This window comes from Peromyscus californicus, unplaced genomic scaffold, assembly GCF_007827085.1.
Source record: "Peromyscus californicus insignis strain IS unplaced genomic scaffold, ASM782708v3 Scaffold_18__1_contigs__length_77618521, whole genome shotgun sequence".
Lineage (NCBI taxonomy): Eukaryota > Metazoa > Chordata > Mammalia > Rodentia > Cricetidae > Peromyscus > Peromyscus californicus.
The window spans coordinates 6,755,036-6,770,486 of record NW_026294480.1 but is presented as its reverse complement, the minus strand read 5'-3'; the positions used below and the strand labels follow the sequence as shown (position 1 = coordinate 6,770,486).

At 38.5% G+C, this 15,451-nt stretch overlaps 1 protein-coding gene across 1 annotated transcript in view; it reads left to right on the top strand.

Moving 5' to 3' along the window:
* The first annotated feature begins 9,658 nt into the window (after positions 1 to 9,658).
* Positions 9,659 to 15,451, top strand: part of LOC128113352 (zinc finger protein 728-like) — a 44,739-nt gene continuing 38,946 nt past the window's right edge. The window contains exon 1 of the mRNA XM_052742958.1: positions 9,659 to 10,862. Coding sequence (XP_052598918.1) covers positions 10,653 to 10,862 — 210 coding nt within the window. The 5' untranslated portion in view covers positions 9,659 to 10,652. The remainder of the gene's footprint in view (positions 10,863 to 15,451) is intronic.

Here is a 15,451-nt window from a genome sequence, read left to right as displayed (position 1 = left end):
TGTGAAAGCTTTCTACTCTTCTTTATACATTAGTTATCAACCAGAGCCTTCGTAATTGAGACAATGTCACAAAGCTTTACGGTTTAATCAACCTTAACTCTACACGAGCATTCATAGTGTAACAATGCCCTGCTGTTACACAGAATATTATAAAGATTTTACTGGTTTTTATCAACATTTGAACACCACAAAGGTCAAACTGCAGAGGAATCCTGTGAAAAGAAATGAAACTCAATTTAAGAAAATCTACTACAGACTCCAATGATCGGTTATTTGACATAACTTCACATCAGGAAATTTGGTTACTGAGAAGCCCTACAAATACAAATGATGTGGAAAGCTTTTGATTTAAACTCCATTCTGACTAACTATGAGTGAATTCACATTATGTAGAAACCCTACATGTGACTCTGGCAGTAACTTTTACAACATATAAACCTCATGAGAGCAAATTAGTTATAGCAGAAAATATTGGATGAAGGCAAAAAGCATAGCAAAGTCCTTCATCCTCCCTTAAAAAGTAATGACTAGAGGGGAATTAGTGTAAGAGATCAATTCTGTTAATAAGGAATGTTGAAAAATGTGGGTATTGCTTAGAATTAAAGTGACAGTGCTGTTCGATATGCTAAAAAAAACCCTCAGTGTCAGAATCATGCAGATCCCTCAAGAAAGGATATCAGCCGGGCGGTGGTGGCGCACGCCTTTAATCCCAGCACTCGGGAGGCAGAGCCAGGCGGATCTCTGTGAGTTCGAGGCCAGCCTGGACTACCAAGTGAGTTCCAGGAAAGGCGCAAAGCTACACAGAGAAACCCTGTCTCGAAAAACCAAAAAAAAAAAAAAAAAAAAAAAAAAAAAAAAAGAAAGGATATCAATTAGACTTGTAAACTTAAACAAAGCTAACCTTTCTGAGATTCAATCACATGACTATGGAAAGGTCACATGTATTTTTCTTTTTGCTTTTGTTTTTTTTTGGGGGGGGTGGAGATTGTTGCCTGTTTGTTTTTGTTTCTCTGTGTTACAGCCTAACTGTCCTCTACCTCTCTTTGTAGACCAGGCTGGACTCGAACTCCCAGAGATCCACCTGCCTCTGCCTCTAGAGCACTGGGATTAAAGGCATGTGCCACCACGCTCAGCTGTTGTTTGTTTTTAAATACTATAAAACCAAATGATTACATTGTCCAGGATATTGGAGATTCCAAGAGTATGAAGGAAGGAAGTACACGACCTGCTAAGGAAAGCTACAAGTAATGAGTGGAGCATGCCGAGGAGAGAGGCTATGTGACTTTCAGGCAAAACTGGAAGGGTGGGGCACATAAGTCCTGTGACGTCAACACCAGTGCAGCAGTTTCAGAGAGCTGTCACATTATGTATTTGCTCTTCTGAATTTTGGGCTGATCCTTGCTGTGTGGCATATCTTCCATTTTAGAATCAGAATGTTTGTTCTGTATCAGTACATGATGGAAGTAGTCAGTTTTTATCTTGTAGGACCTCACAGTTAAGAAACTGCCTTGAATCTCAGATTGGATATGGACTGGGATCTTTTATACTCTTGAAATTGTTAAGTACTTTGTGGACCTTTCAAATTGGATTCTAATTTATGGATCAAATGACAAATATTTGGGTTGAATGAAATATTATGATTTAGAGTTATGTAACTGGAGTAATCATGATGTCTTTGAAAAGATATTTAATGGCCAGCAATACCCACAACCATATTTGTATTCATAATAGAAAGAAGGAATTACCTCTAAAGATTGTCCTCTGACCTCCATTCTTGGGCCCAAATACATACATACATATGTTTGCACACACATACAAAATAAACATAAATGAGGTTTTCAATGTGTATTTTTGTTTCATATAGACAAGGGACATAGAAGTAATGCTTAAATCTCAATTGTTAATGTAATGAGATGTATAATCACATGAGAAGCAAGCTTCTGGTCATTCCTTTGCAAGGGTTATCTTGATTAGTTTACTTGAGGTCAGAATACCTGTTGACTGTGGGAGGAAGCATCTGTTTGATTGGGATCCTGCATGGTATAAGAAGGAAAGAACACCCTGAGAGCAAACCATTGTCCTATCTCCTTCTGCTTCTTGACTGTGGATGGAACATGACCAGCTGATTCAAGCTCCTGTTGTCTTAAAATTCTCATGATGTATGGTGACTTGAATGAGAATTTCCCCTAAGGGCTCATATATTTTAATGCTTATTTATGCTTCCTCAGGGGGCCAGCCTCCAGACAGCTCAGGGCTCAAAGGGAAATCCACAGCATTGGCAAGTACTAGACTTTTCTATTGGAGGGTGTTAGGGAAAAGACACTCACGTTCTTTGCATTCTCTATTCTTTATTTTCCTGGTGATGTCCTTCTCTCATTCTTGATGTTTTCCTTCTAACTCTATTGATGTTTTCCTTCTAGTTCTTTCTAACTCTCATTCTTGATATTTTCCTTCTTACTCATTTTAACTCTCATTAGTGATGTTTTCCTTCTAGCCTCTTTTAACTCTATCTTTATTCTTTCCCCTACAGCTTATATACCCCAGCAAAATCTTTCACACAATATAAAAATTACAATGTGGTTACATTTTGTTTTTCAAGTGAATGATTACAATGAGTACAAGACAAACAGTAAAAAACGGAATGTTTTCCATATCCCTTACATGATTAAACATTTTATATATTACAGGTGAAAAACAAATTATCCCAAGAACTCTCATACATTCATACCCAAGCAACTTATTATAGATTAACTGTGTGGGCAAGCAGGGTATTCTCAGTCAGGTCTTTTGCTGGCAGGCTGCATTTTGCAGTTACAAAGAAAGGGCCAATTACTTTAGTACCTTATCTTGAAAGGTAATCTTATAAGGAATCATAAAGGATCACAAACCTAAACTTTTGTATATGAAAAAGAATCAGCCAGCTTGACTTTAAATCTTTAGGTTACATATCCACTCATCAACAGTTTTTTATATCAGGAGACTGAGGGCAGAAATGGGTATAAGGAAATAATCATCACCTTTGTGCTGTGGGATGGTCTGTATGTCAAGTGTGTTGCTGATTGGTCAATAAATAAATCACTGATTGGCCAGTGGTCAGGCAGGAAGTATAGGCGGGACAAGGAGGAGAATAAAGCTGGGAAGTGGAAGGCTGAGTCAGTGAGGCACTGCCAGCCGCCAGGATGACAAACAGCATGTGAAGATGCCGGTAAGCCACGAGCCACGTGGCAAGGTATAGATTAATGGAAATGGATTAATTTAAGCTGTAAGAACAGTTAGCAAGAAGCCTGCCACAGCCATACAGTTTATAACCAATATAAGTCTCTGTGTTTACTTGGTCGGGTCTGAGTGACTGTGGGACTGGCGGGTGAGAGAGATTTGCCCTGACTGTGGCCAGGTAGGAAAACTCAAGCTACACCTTTGGTCATCAACCAATCCTAGCAAGAAAGGTGCATCAGTTAGTAATAATTGGGCTGATTTGTTTTTATTCCCTGACCTTAAAAAATTCCACATTCAACTATGTGCCTTTCTAAAACTTTAGATTATCTTCTTGGGTTTTTCACCTCAAAGCTATTTGACAAAAATGTCTTAGCTTAACTTTAAGTTATTTTAAAAGTTTTGTTTCACCCATGATGCACTCTAAAACCTGTGAACACATCTCCCAATATTAAGGTAAAAAAAAATTTAAGCTAGCTGGGCTAACTAGGACTCAATTGTTTTCTTAATCATTAACCTAAGCCACAGTCTATATGGCTCCTCAATAGAAACTTATGTGTTGTAGCAGTGTGACACTTATTTATATTTTAACTCATTAAATTTCTATTTAAACTAACATTATTATTATCATTTAGACAGTACAGCTTAGGAAGAAATCATCTTCATAATAATCCACAGGTAAATGCCCAGTAGAACAGGATGTTTCCATGAGATAAACATACTACATTACAGGCAGTAATGATCATGTGGGGTTCTTTTGTTTATGTGGTGGATTACATTGACTGATTTTTGTATGTGTAACTATCCCTTCATCTCTGGGACAAAGCCTACTTGGTCCTGATGTATGATTTTTTTATGTGTTCCTAGATTAGGTTTGCAAGAATTTTATTGAAAAATTTTGCATCTATGATCATAAGGGGTGTTTGTAGTTTTCTTTGTTGAATGTTGTTATGGTTTGGGTATCAGGGTGACTGTGACTTCAAAATGAATTTGGCAATGTTCTGTTTCTCTTTTGTGGGGTAATTTGAGGAATATTGGTCTTAGCTATTCTTTGAAAGTCTTGTAGAATTCTACACTAAAACCATTTGGCCCTGGGTTGTTATTAGTCAGAGATACTTTCAATGACTGCTTCTATTTCCTTAAGGATTACAGGTCTATTTAAATTGTTTATCTGATCTTCATTTATCTTTGGTAAATGATATCTATCAAGAAACTTATCCATTTCTATTAAATGTTCCAATTTTGGGAAGTACAGGTTTTTAGAAGTATGACCTAGTGATTCTCTGGATTTCCATGGTGTTTGTTGTTATATCTCTGTTTTTCAGTTTTTATTTGCTAATATGGATATTCTCTCCTTCTTTTAGTAAGTTTGGACAAAGATTTGTCATCTTCTGATATTCTCAAAGAACCAACTTTTTTTTCATTGGTTCTTTGTATTATTCTCTTTGTTTCTATTTTATTGATTTCAGCCCTCAATTTGAATATTTACTGACATCTACTCCTCTTGGTTATGCTCATTTCTTTTTCTTATAGACCTTTCAGGTGCACTGTTAAGTTGCTAGTGTGAGATCTCACCTGGTTTTTTTTTAATGTAGGCACTTAGTACTATAAGCATTCTTCCTATCACCCCTTTTGTGTGTGTCCCATAAAATTTGGATATGTTGTGTATTCATACTCACTGAATCCTGTGGAGTCTTTAATTTCTTTCTTTCTTTATGTTTGTTTTATTTCAGAAGAGAGTTGTTCAGTTTCCATGAGTTTCTAGTCTTTCTGTTGTTTTTGTTATTTTTGGAATCCAGCCTTAATCTGTGGTGGTCTTGTGTGATGCAGGGGGTTATTTCAATTTTCTTATATCTGTTGATACTTGTTTTAAGACAAAATATGTGGACAATTTTTAGAAAGTTCCATGAGGTGCTGAGAAGAAGGTATATTATTTTGTGTTTGGGTGAAATGCTTGTAGATATCTGTTAAATCCATTTAGTTTACAATATCTTATTTCTGGTATTTCTCTGTTTAGTTTCTGTCTTGATGAACTGTCCATTGGTGAGAGTGGGATATGGAAGCCTCTCATTATAATGTATGATTTAAGCTGTAGTAATGTTTCTTTTACAAATATGGGTGCCCTTGTGTTTGGGGCATAGATGTTAATAATTGAAACAAGTTAAATTTTTCTTTGATGAGTATGAAGTGTCCTTCCCTGTTTTGTTTTTTTGTTTTTGTTGTCATTTATATTAACTTTGGTTTGAATTTTATTTTATTACACATTAGAATGCCTATACCAGCTTCTTTCTTAGATCCATTTGCTTGGAAACTCTTTTTCCAGCACTTTACTCAGAGTTAATGTCTGTCTTTGATGTTGAGTTGTGTTTCTTGCATGCAGCAGAAGGATAGATCCTCTTTCCCTGTCTATTTAGTAAGTCTATATCTTATTATTGTTGAATTGAGTCCATTTTTTTCTGTTTTGTTTATTATGTAGCAGGGAACTTCCTTTTCTGCTTCAATCTATTTGGTGTTCAATATGGTTCTTGAACCTTTCTAGGTACTCTTTAAGTTAGGAAAATTTTTTTCTATGGTTTTGTTGAAAATATTTTCTGAGTCTTTGAGCTGTGAATATTTTTCTATTTCTATTATGCCTGGGTTTTGTCTTTTCATAATGACCCGGATTTCCTAGATGTGTTGTATCAAGAATTTTTTGATTTAACATTCTCTTTCATTAATGTATATATTTCTTCTATTATATCATCAATGTCTGAGATTCTTTCTTCCATCTCTTGTATCCTGTTGGAGAAGCTTGCCTCTGTAGTTCCTATTCACTTACTTAGATTTTTCATTTCCAGAATTCCCTCAATTTGTGTTTTCTATCTTGCTTCTATTTTCTTTTTCTGGTCTTGAACAATTTTATTCATTTCATTCAGCTGCTTGTTATTTTCTTGAAGATATTTATTCATTTCCTCCATTTTTTATTTGTCTTTTCCTCAATTTCCTTAAGAAATGTATTCATTTTCTCTTTAATGAACTCAATCATCTGCATAAAGTTGTTTTTCAGGTCTTTTTCTTGTGCTTTGGCTATGTTGGATTACTTAGGGCTTACTGTAGCAGGATAGATGTGATCTGATGGTGACATATTGCCTTGGCTGTTGTTGACTTTGTTCATATCATGAATGTAGGCATCTGGGTTCATGGTAATTATAGATCTAGATACTGATTTCTCAACTTGTCTTTGTTGGATGAGTGTTTTGTTCCTTGGTTTCTGTTTTCTCTATGGTCTTGTGGCAGTTGTGGCCTGTGGTTGAGCAGGGAGGGTGGAGGATCTTCAAGTAGGTTGGACTTGACTTCTGGTATTTGGGTTGGCCTCTGGTCTAGAAGGCAATTTTTGAGTTTGGGGCTGGGACATGGTGAAGAGGAGTGGTGGTGTAATTGGAGATATGGTAGAGGCACCAAGAAATTGTGTGGGGAGGGGGAGGTCCATTGGCATGTGGCCTACCTGGAGACTTCTGGTTCCAAATTTGGACTCATGGCCACAGGAACTTGATACTCTTCATCACATTGACCAACATCTCCTAGCACTTTTCACTTTGCCTATTGGTAAGAATCATCCAAGATCGTGGCAACAAGGTTGTAGATGGAGAAACTAATGCAGCACCAGCACAAGCATAAAGAACTGATGTATGACTTTGTTCACCCAAAACCCAGGTTTTCAAATTGTTCTTCCCTGTCCTGCCCCCTTACAGGTATATCTTTCCTTCTCTAGCATCTAAAACTCATGAAGTCTACTTACAGTTAAAAGTATGGATGGCCAAATGGTAAGTATTTGCTGACTTGACAGAAGCTATGGCAATCTGTGTAGAGGGAACCTTAACTAAGGAATTAACCCCTACAAGTCTGTGAACCAATTTCTTAAGTGATGATTGCTTCAGCAAGCCTCAGAGCACTGGTGTCTGAGAAAGTGACCCTTCATTATATAACAAGAAAACTGTGGAATGGGAGGAGGGCAAGCATAAAAGCACATTCTTTCATGGTTTCTGCTTCTGTTCCTTCCTCCAGTTTAATGCTTGAGCTCTTGCCCAGTGCACGCTTAATGGTGGTCAATGACCTGTAATCCACATAAACCATTCCATCTTCCACATTGCAACTGAGAGTCCAACTAATGGAGAGTCATGAAATGAAAAGGAACATGTCTTTATTTGCCTGAATATATAAGTTCCAAGGTACTTATATTCTGTAAGAAATGTAAGCTTGATTAAAACAGACTATATCTATTACTTACTGACATTTGTCAACCCACAAAACCTAGATGGGTGTTCTGACCTCCAAGGCTTATCCTGTATTTTTTTAAATTAGAATGTTCATGGAATCACAAATACATGAACACCCAAGTAATTCTGTTCTTGGGAGGGGCCTATAAGAATAGCCACAGTGGTAACAGGATAGACAAAAGACACATGTTCAGTAAGGTAAGAAAAAACATTCCCCATTTGCATAAATGAATGGTACAATTATTCATTTGTGGAAATAAGTGAGGGAAACAATTGTATGTGTTATAAACATATAGTTTAGTGATGAACCTTCTATAGAGTCACCATTTGCAATATGGCCTCCTGAACCAGCTGACCATGTCTTCAGAGAAGGTATGGAACTGTCTACACAGCTCATGTTCCTCACTGAGGGATGCAGTAATGAAGGGGCCTGTGACATATCTGCGGAAGTGATACTGGCTCAGTGTGTGGTGGGTCTAGTTAGTGTGTGTGTGTGTGTGTGTGTGTGTGTGTGTGTGTGTGTGTGTGTGCCCATTATTTGTACATGATCCTGGGGATGTCAAAAGAGGAATTCTGAACATCTAGAACTGATGCTGTAGGGAAAAGGGGCTGGCTAAAGAAATCCACCCTGACCCTGGAGCCCAGAACTAGGAGAAAATGGCTCAGATAAGGCCAGTGAAAGACACAGTCTGGCTCTGTCAGAGCTGTGCTAAACAGCTCCAGGTGTCTGGGATACCTTCAGGGCAGAGCTGTTGTTCTGAGCAGCTCAAGGTGTCTAGGATATCTTGCCCTCCAGGGCTGAAGTGTCTCCTTGCAGCTCCAGCCATCAGAGCTGTCCTAAGCAGCTCATGGTGTTGCCTGACTCCAAGGTAGTCAGGACACCTTTCCCAGAGTTGCAAAGCTCATGTTTTGGTACCAAAATCCGGGACCAAACCCAGAGTTGTTGCAACCAATTTACTTACAGATGCTACATGTGTTTATGTGCCAGCATGTGCATGTTGGAAAACAAATGCAGATCCTCTGCAAGAACATTAAATTTTCTTAACTACTGAACCATTCCTTTAGTCTGTAAGTGTAGATTTTAAAGTGATTTTTGCAAACATCACACTTAATACAGATTGTTTCATTGGGAGAAAATTAAATGAACAAAATATTATAAAAATAATATGGGAGATAATAGAGAAAAATTGTCAACATGATCTAAACAAAAATATTAGGCCTTAGAATATGGCTCTGTTAGACTTCTCCATAAATGTACCTGGGTCCCTAATATCCTCCTGAATGGGACTCCCCCTTATATCCTACATGTTCAGTTTGTATGTGTACCATGGTAGTTCTTCCTTCTCCTCCTGAATTACACAGATAATCCCACTAGGACTCAATGGAGACTGCAGAAGAGTTGTGAGTGAATACTGCATCCTCAAGGATCAGCACTTCTCATATGAAGGAGCACCTCCCCAGTCATGTTTCCATGTAACAGACACAAACATACATGTGCATGCACACACAAATACACATATACAGTCACATATGTGTGCACACACAAACAAATAGAAAGAGAGAGAGAGAGAGAGAGAGAGAGAGAGAGAGAGAGAGGAAACCTAGCCATGCTCAGAAATGCTGAGTCTTAAGGTTGCTGGCAATGCCTTTCACTGCAGCACTAGGGAGGACAACAGAGCAGTCATGACCTCATTCCAAACAGACTTGTCAATCAAATGTCCAGGGCAACAAGCTGCTTGTGGAGTAGTTTCTCTAAGTTGAGAGAGGTGTTCCTTATCACTGGGTTGAACACACTGCCTGTAATAGAAGAACTGAATAAGAACTTTGCACATTATCCATTTAGAAACAGTTCCTTGTGAATTAGTGTCCATCATGGAAACATGAAATCTTCCTTGTGATGGGGTTTGTATCATTGTCTCAAGCGTGGACCACACAGGAATAAACATTCCTAAAAAGAGATGTTAATTCTCAGTACCCCATGGTTCCAATGAAGCTTCTTCACTACCGTGAGCATAGTCAGGGTCCTAAGAACATGTTTCTGATGCCTTTGTATTCCAGGAGGAATCATCTCAGTGTTCTACTTAGCACAATGGAGGGAAGGTCAAGGTGGATACCGTTGATGTTCAAGATGGTGTCAAATACGAGCAATGTCAGGATCGGGGGGGGGGGGGGGGGGGGGGGGAGAGGGGAAATTCAATAAGGAATGTCAAATGTAATGCAGAGGGAAATCCTACAATGCAGGATGGACCAGGAGTCAGTGCACACTCCAGTGTGATCCCAGGAGTGTGCCCCTCCTCTTGGGAGAGGTACAGGGGAGGAAAGTATTTGCTCAGAGAACTCCTGGTGGTGAGTACTTGCCCAAGTTTGTGAAAAACCAGGGAGAAGGGGGTGACGTGGGTGTGGACACAAAATTTATATTTATTGCACAGGTTAAAGGTGTGAACAAAGAATTTACAAGCTGATGAAAAAGATCCTCAGATGGATTCTGAAAGTTCATTGAAAGTAAATGTCGGAGTTCCATAGTTTTCACTGTGTTCAATGATTTTAAACATCTCTGTGGTCCTAACCCATGTCCTTCACTGTATGGATTCCCGTGTTCATATGAACCCTATTCCACCTGTGGAGTCTGGCCATGTGTGACTCACACTGTGTGTCAGCACAGGAGAACAAGGATTATTCATTTCTTTGTGTTACTGTATTTTAAAACAAAGCCACCTTCATTATAGCCAAGTGCTTTACCCTAAGCTAGGCCCCCTGTCCATTCTCTACATTGTGATTAGATACTATCCGTCTATAAATTGTCCTTGCTAGTCTTGTTTTCTGATTCTTCTGTCTTTAGCACCTGAGACTCTGGATGAGAAGCAGGGTCACTAAGGTTGATTTCAAAAAGCATCTTGAGGAGATGATGCTCAGTCCTGCATTAGGTTTCTGCTTCTTTATTTTTAAGTAACACAGATAAATGAGTTTTCATGCGGTAATTAAGATCGCATAACAAGTAGAACTGAGCTTTAAAATCACAACTTTTAGCAGAAATAACAAGAAAACGTGATAAAAACATTACTGTGAAAGGCTCAGCTCACAGGCTAACACAGGGTGCTGGAATCGCAGGACTGCAACAGCCAGAATCCCCTGTGGCTGTCCCTGTGCTCAAGTCTGTTTCCTTCCAACTTCATCTCAACACAGATGGACAGGAACCCAGGCACTGCACAAATCACTTCTCTGTGTTCCTGGAAGTCCTTCGCTCTGACTTGTGGGAAATGTAGTTCCGACCACGATGACGTCACAAGAAGAGTCTTTGGATACCGAACTTCCGCATCAGTCTTCAAACTTAGCTTCTCCCCAAAGTTAGGCGAGTGTCCTGCTCAGCACTGGGCTTGCATCTCTGACATGGAGGTTGGTGCAGGGTGCAGCGCCGTCCTGCAGATCTGAGGGACTGTGCACGGTGTCGGGTCCAGCGTGGAGGGAGGGAGCTGACTTGGGCTGGTTGGGAGGCGGGAGAAGCTGACCTGGAGGTGCTGTGTTGACCTAGGCTGGACCACTGCACCTGGGTCCAGGTTTGTCAGGGGAGAGGGCGTCATGCCAAAGCCATATGCTGTGAGTGTCCATTCTCTTAGGACGCCCTGCTGCCCGAGTCCACCTCTGCTTCTGAGACTGGAGGGCTGGCTCAGTAGTCAAGGGGTGGAGAAGGTTGCTGGTGTCTCAGGAGGTGATGAGAGCTCACTTTCTTGCTTTGCTGGGGAAACATGCTCTCCCTAAGTGACCCTCGCTCACATCGATGTAGTGAGATTTCTGAGGACTTTAGAACACGTGGACATCTAGCGCCTGCTATACTTTATGGCTGGCCTAGTATGCTTAGTTTGATCTTGCAGAGGTTTCTAAAGTTCCTAGTTTCCAGGGACAGAGTCCTGTGAGGGCGATTGTTGTATGGGATATTAATTCCTTTTCCTTTGGAATGAATTATTAGATTTATGAATTCCTCTGGAGGAATAGGAATGTCTATTATACAATCCTGTGACCTGAATCGTCACATTAATACACCTGTATAGCCACAGAATAATCTTGTAATTGGTTTAACCCGTCTTTGTACAATCCACTGCATTACAGATTTTACACTGCAGAGTCAAATATACTAGAGAGTAATACTGCATCCAATTCCATTTGAGACTGTGTGACATCAGATATTTGGACTCCTTCTCAGATGTGAGAGAGGACTTAGTGTGATGAGGAAATGGAACTCATGATTGACAGGAGGGGCCTTGAATATCTCTGAACGGGAAGGGGAGAAACGGCCCTGCTGATCTGGCGGGCTTTGTACATTGTTCTCTCTGGTCATATGCTTTTCTTCTATTTCTTCACTTTATAGACATGTCTAAACTCCCTTAAACATACTCTGTCACTGAATGTGGTCCACTGAGGCTCCCTGAATAGTTCTAGAATGATTTAACCAAGTTTTTTTTTAAACTATATTAGAGAAAATAAAAGATTAATTTGGAAGGCTGTGGCTCACTCAGGTTCCTGTGATTTGCATGTAGTAGGTTCCTGTCACTGCAAAACCCACAGCTCTCATCTTAAAGGAAAAAGAGACAGTTTATTCTGGAGCCATTTTTGTGGCTATTAGCTGGAAACACAGATTTAGGTTACCCAAATTCTATGCTCCAACATGCATGCAGTTACATGGGTTTACAGAACAAAGAATGTCATTAATCAAAGCAAGTTTAAAATACATTGGTGTGTACCCCAGAGAGGCAGGGACTATGAGATGGGGTGGGGGTAATTCTATCTGCTTAAGATACTATCTGGTGACATTCTTGGCTTTTGGATTGATGGAAGCTAATGTCCTGACAAGTCAGTGGATTCTAAAAGTTCCTTTATCTATTGTCATCAACTATTTGGTCCACTACAGAGTTATGGAAATGTTTCTGAAGGGTAAAAATAGCCCAAGGTAAGGCAATTACTCTCTGAACCTGCAAAATTCCAGTCTCTCCACAGTTCTGAAATTCCACATGGTCCATCAGTCTCTATAGAGACAGACTCCTTCCAAGAGTTTTTTCACTCACAGCCAGACAATCCTCTTATCAGTAATTTTCCTCCACAGCCCCTCCCCCATCTCCTGTGCTCTTGCATATATTGCCCTCTTCAGGCAAAAAAAGTGTTTATGCTAGAGCTTGGCTTATGACATTGAAGTCTACTCTTAGAAAACATGGGTTTCAAACCACTTTGTTCTATCTACTAGAATTCTCAGTGGGTTTCTAACCATACATAAAATAATAGATACTTCCTAGTTAATGTTTCTAATCTGTAGGGAAAATAGTAACATTCTGTGAAGTGGGAAAAACACACTGTCTTGTACAACAAAACACCTTCCTTATGATGCACAGCACCATGCTCATGTGTAATCTACTGGCCCCAGGTGTTTACATATATTTTGAATTAAGCCTTTTCTGTCGCACATCCCTGTCATCTCTGACTTTCAAGGAAGAGACAGGAAATGCTTTCAAAGAAGAATCAGGAAACCCAGCGTTCAAAGTCACCCTCTGCTGCATAGCAAATTCAAGGCGAGCCTAGGCTCCATAAGAACCATGTTTAGAAAAGATTCTTAAAAACATATTTAGTGAGTGTGGTGGTTGAAGGTGCTTTCTTTTCTCCTGTGTGTATTTTGGCATTTTTGTCAGCTATTAAATGGCTGAAGTTATATGTTCTCATGTTTGGGTCTTTGATTTTGTTCCGTTGGTCTAGTCTACATGTCTCTTTTGTCTGAAAGTTCCATCTTGTTTTCATTGCTATGTCTCTATAATAATTCTTGAGATATGGAGTAGTCTTTCTATAATTGTCCTTTTTTTCAGGATTGTTTTGCCTATGTGGGGTTCTTTCTTGATTCTGTTTTAACTGTATGATAGTGTTCATTTCCCTGAAAATTAGATGGGAATTTTGAATGTGATTGCATTGAATCTGTTAATTGATTTTGGTAAAGTGATCATTTTTCCCAATATTAATTTTACCAATACCTTAGCATTGGATGTCTTTCTATTTTCTAATGTTGTTCTCCATCACTTTCTTCATTTGTTTAAAGTTTCCCATGTAAAAGGCACTCACCTCCTTGATTTGTTACATTTCCAGACATGTTATGTTCTTTGACACTTTTGTGAATGGGTCTATGCTCATTATCTCTTACTCTGTATGTTTGCTGCTTATGTATAGAAAAACTTTTAATTGGTGCAAGCTGATTCTTTGTTCTGCCACATTGCTGAATTTGTATGTATTTCTAGAAGTTTTCTAGTAGAGCTTTTGAGATTATTTTTGTATAATATCATGTCATCCACAAATAGGCATACTTTTGCACTCTTGACTTATTGATCCAACTCATGCTTCTAGCACAATAGTGCAAAGGGATATGGATAGTGTATAGCTGTGTCTCCCTACTTACTTCAGTTGATCAATTCACATTTTCCTCATTTAGGATGATTTTGGCTGGATGTTTTTCATATATTGATTTTATTATGTTGAGATATGTGCCCTCTAGTTTTCCATTCTCTAGCACTTTTATCATGAAAGCATTTTAGAGTTTGTTCAAGACATTTTCGGTATCTGTTGGGATGATGGTGCAATTTTTTTTTTGTCTTTAGACTATTTACATGGTTTATTACATTTCTTCACTTGTGTAAGTTTGAAACATCCCTGCATTTCAGGAGTAAGCCAACTTGATCATGATAGATGACCTTTTTGATGTGTGCCTGTGTTCTCTTTGCAAGTTGTTGTTTTTTAGCATTTTGAATCTGTGTTCATTATTGTTATTATCCCCTAGTGTTCCTTGGTTTTTGTTTTGTCTTTACATGGTTTTGTTATTAAGAACGATACATGCTTCATAGAAGTCATTTGAGTGTGCTCCTTCTATTTCTTTTTTTTTTAATATTTGAAGAATGATTAGCTGTAAATCTTTAAATGTCAGTGAGAATTCTGTTGTGAATCCATCTGGGCATGGAATTATTTTTTTATCTGGAAGACTTTTTATTACAATTTCAGTCTCCCCATTTGTTTTGGGTCCACTGGGCTGTTAAGTTCTTCTTTAATTTTGTTCATTTATATATAAAAAATATGTATGAATGAAAATGAAATCACAACAAGACTACCATCTGGAACCTGTTGAAATCAATCCTATGGGCAAAGATTGTAGCTCTAATTGTCTACATGAAAATATGATGAAGAGCACCAAAAAATGATTGAATTATACAATAAAAATAGTTGGGAAAAACAAGAACAAACCTAATCCAAACCCAGTTGATGATGAGAAACAAGAAAATCAGAGAAATTATTAAAATTAAATCAAACAAAAAGACTCAAATGATCAACAAATTCACATCAGATTCATTAAGAAGATAAGTAATATTGAGTGACTCTTGTTGCAACTAACCAAAAGAAAGAAGACCACATGAACAGAATCAGACATGAATATGGAGATATTAAAACAAACACCAAAGAAATTCAGGCTATAATAAGAGAATATTTTGAAAACCTGTTCTATTCCATTGGAAAACCTAAAGGACATCATCAGCAACTACGTGGCAGCTCACAACTGTCTGTAACTCCAGGTCCGGGGGAATCTAACACCTTCACACCAGTGCACATAAAATAAACTTCAATAAATTAAAAAAAAAAGGACATCACTTAAATGTGTTTCTTGGGGACAGAAGAAAGATGGATTTTGTTTCTTGATTCATTCACCCAGCCTTTGTCTTTTGATGGCACAATGGAAGGCATTAGTTGTTCTGATATGTGATTGTTAATTGTCATTGTGTTGCTTATTTTTGATGTTGTTTGTGTTTTTCACTGGCCTTTGTGTGTTAGGAATTTTGGCTTTGTCTTAGTTAGGATTTTATTGCTGTAAAGAGAAACTATGATCACAGCAACTCTTATATAAAGGAAAACATTTAATTGGGGCATGCTTACAGCTTCAGAGGTTTAGTTCATTATTGTCATGGCGGGTA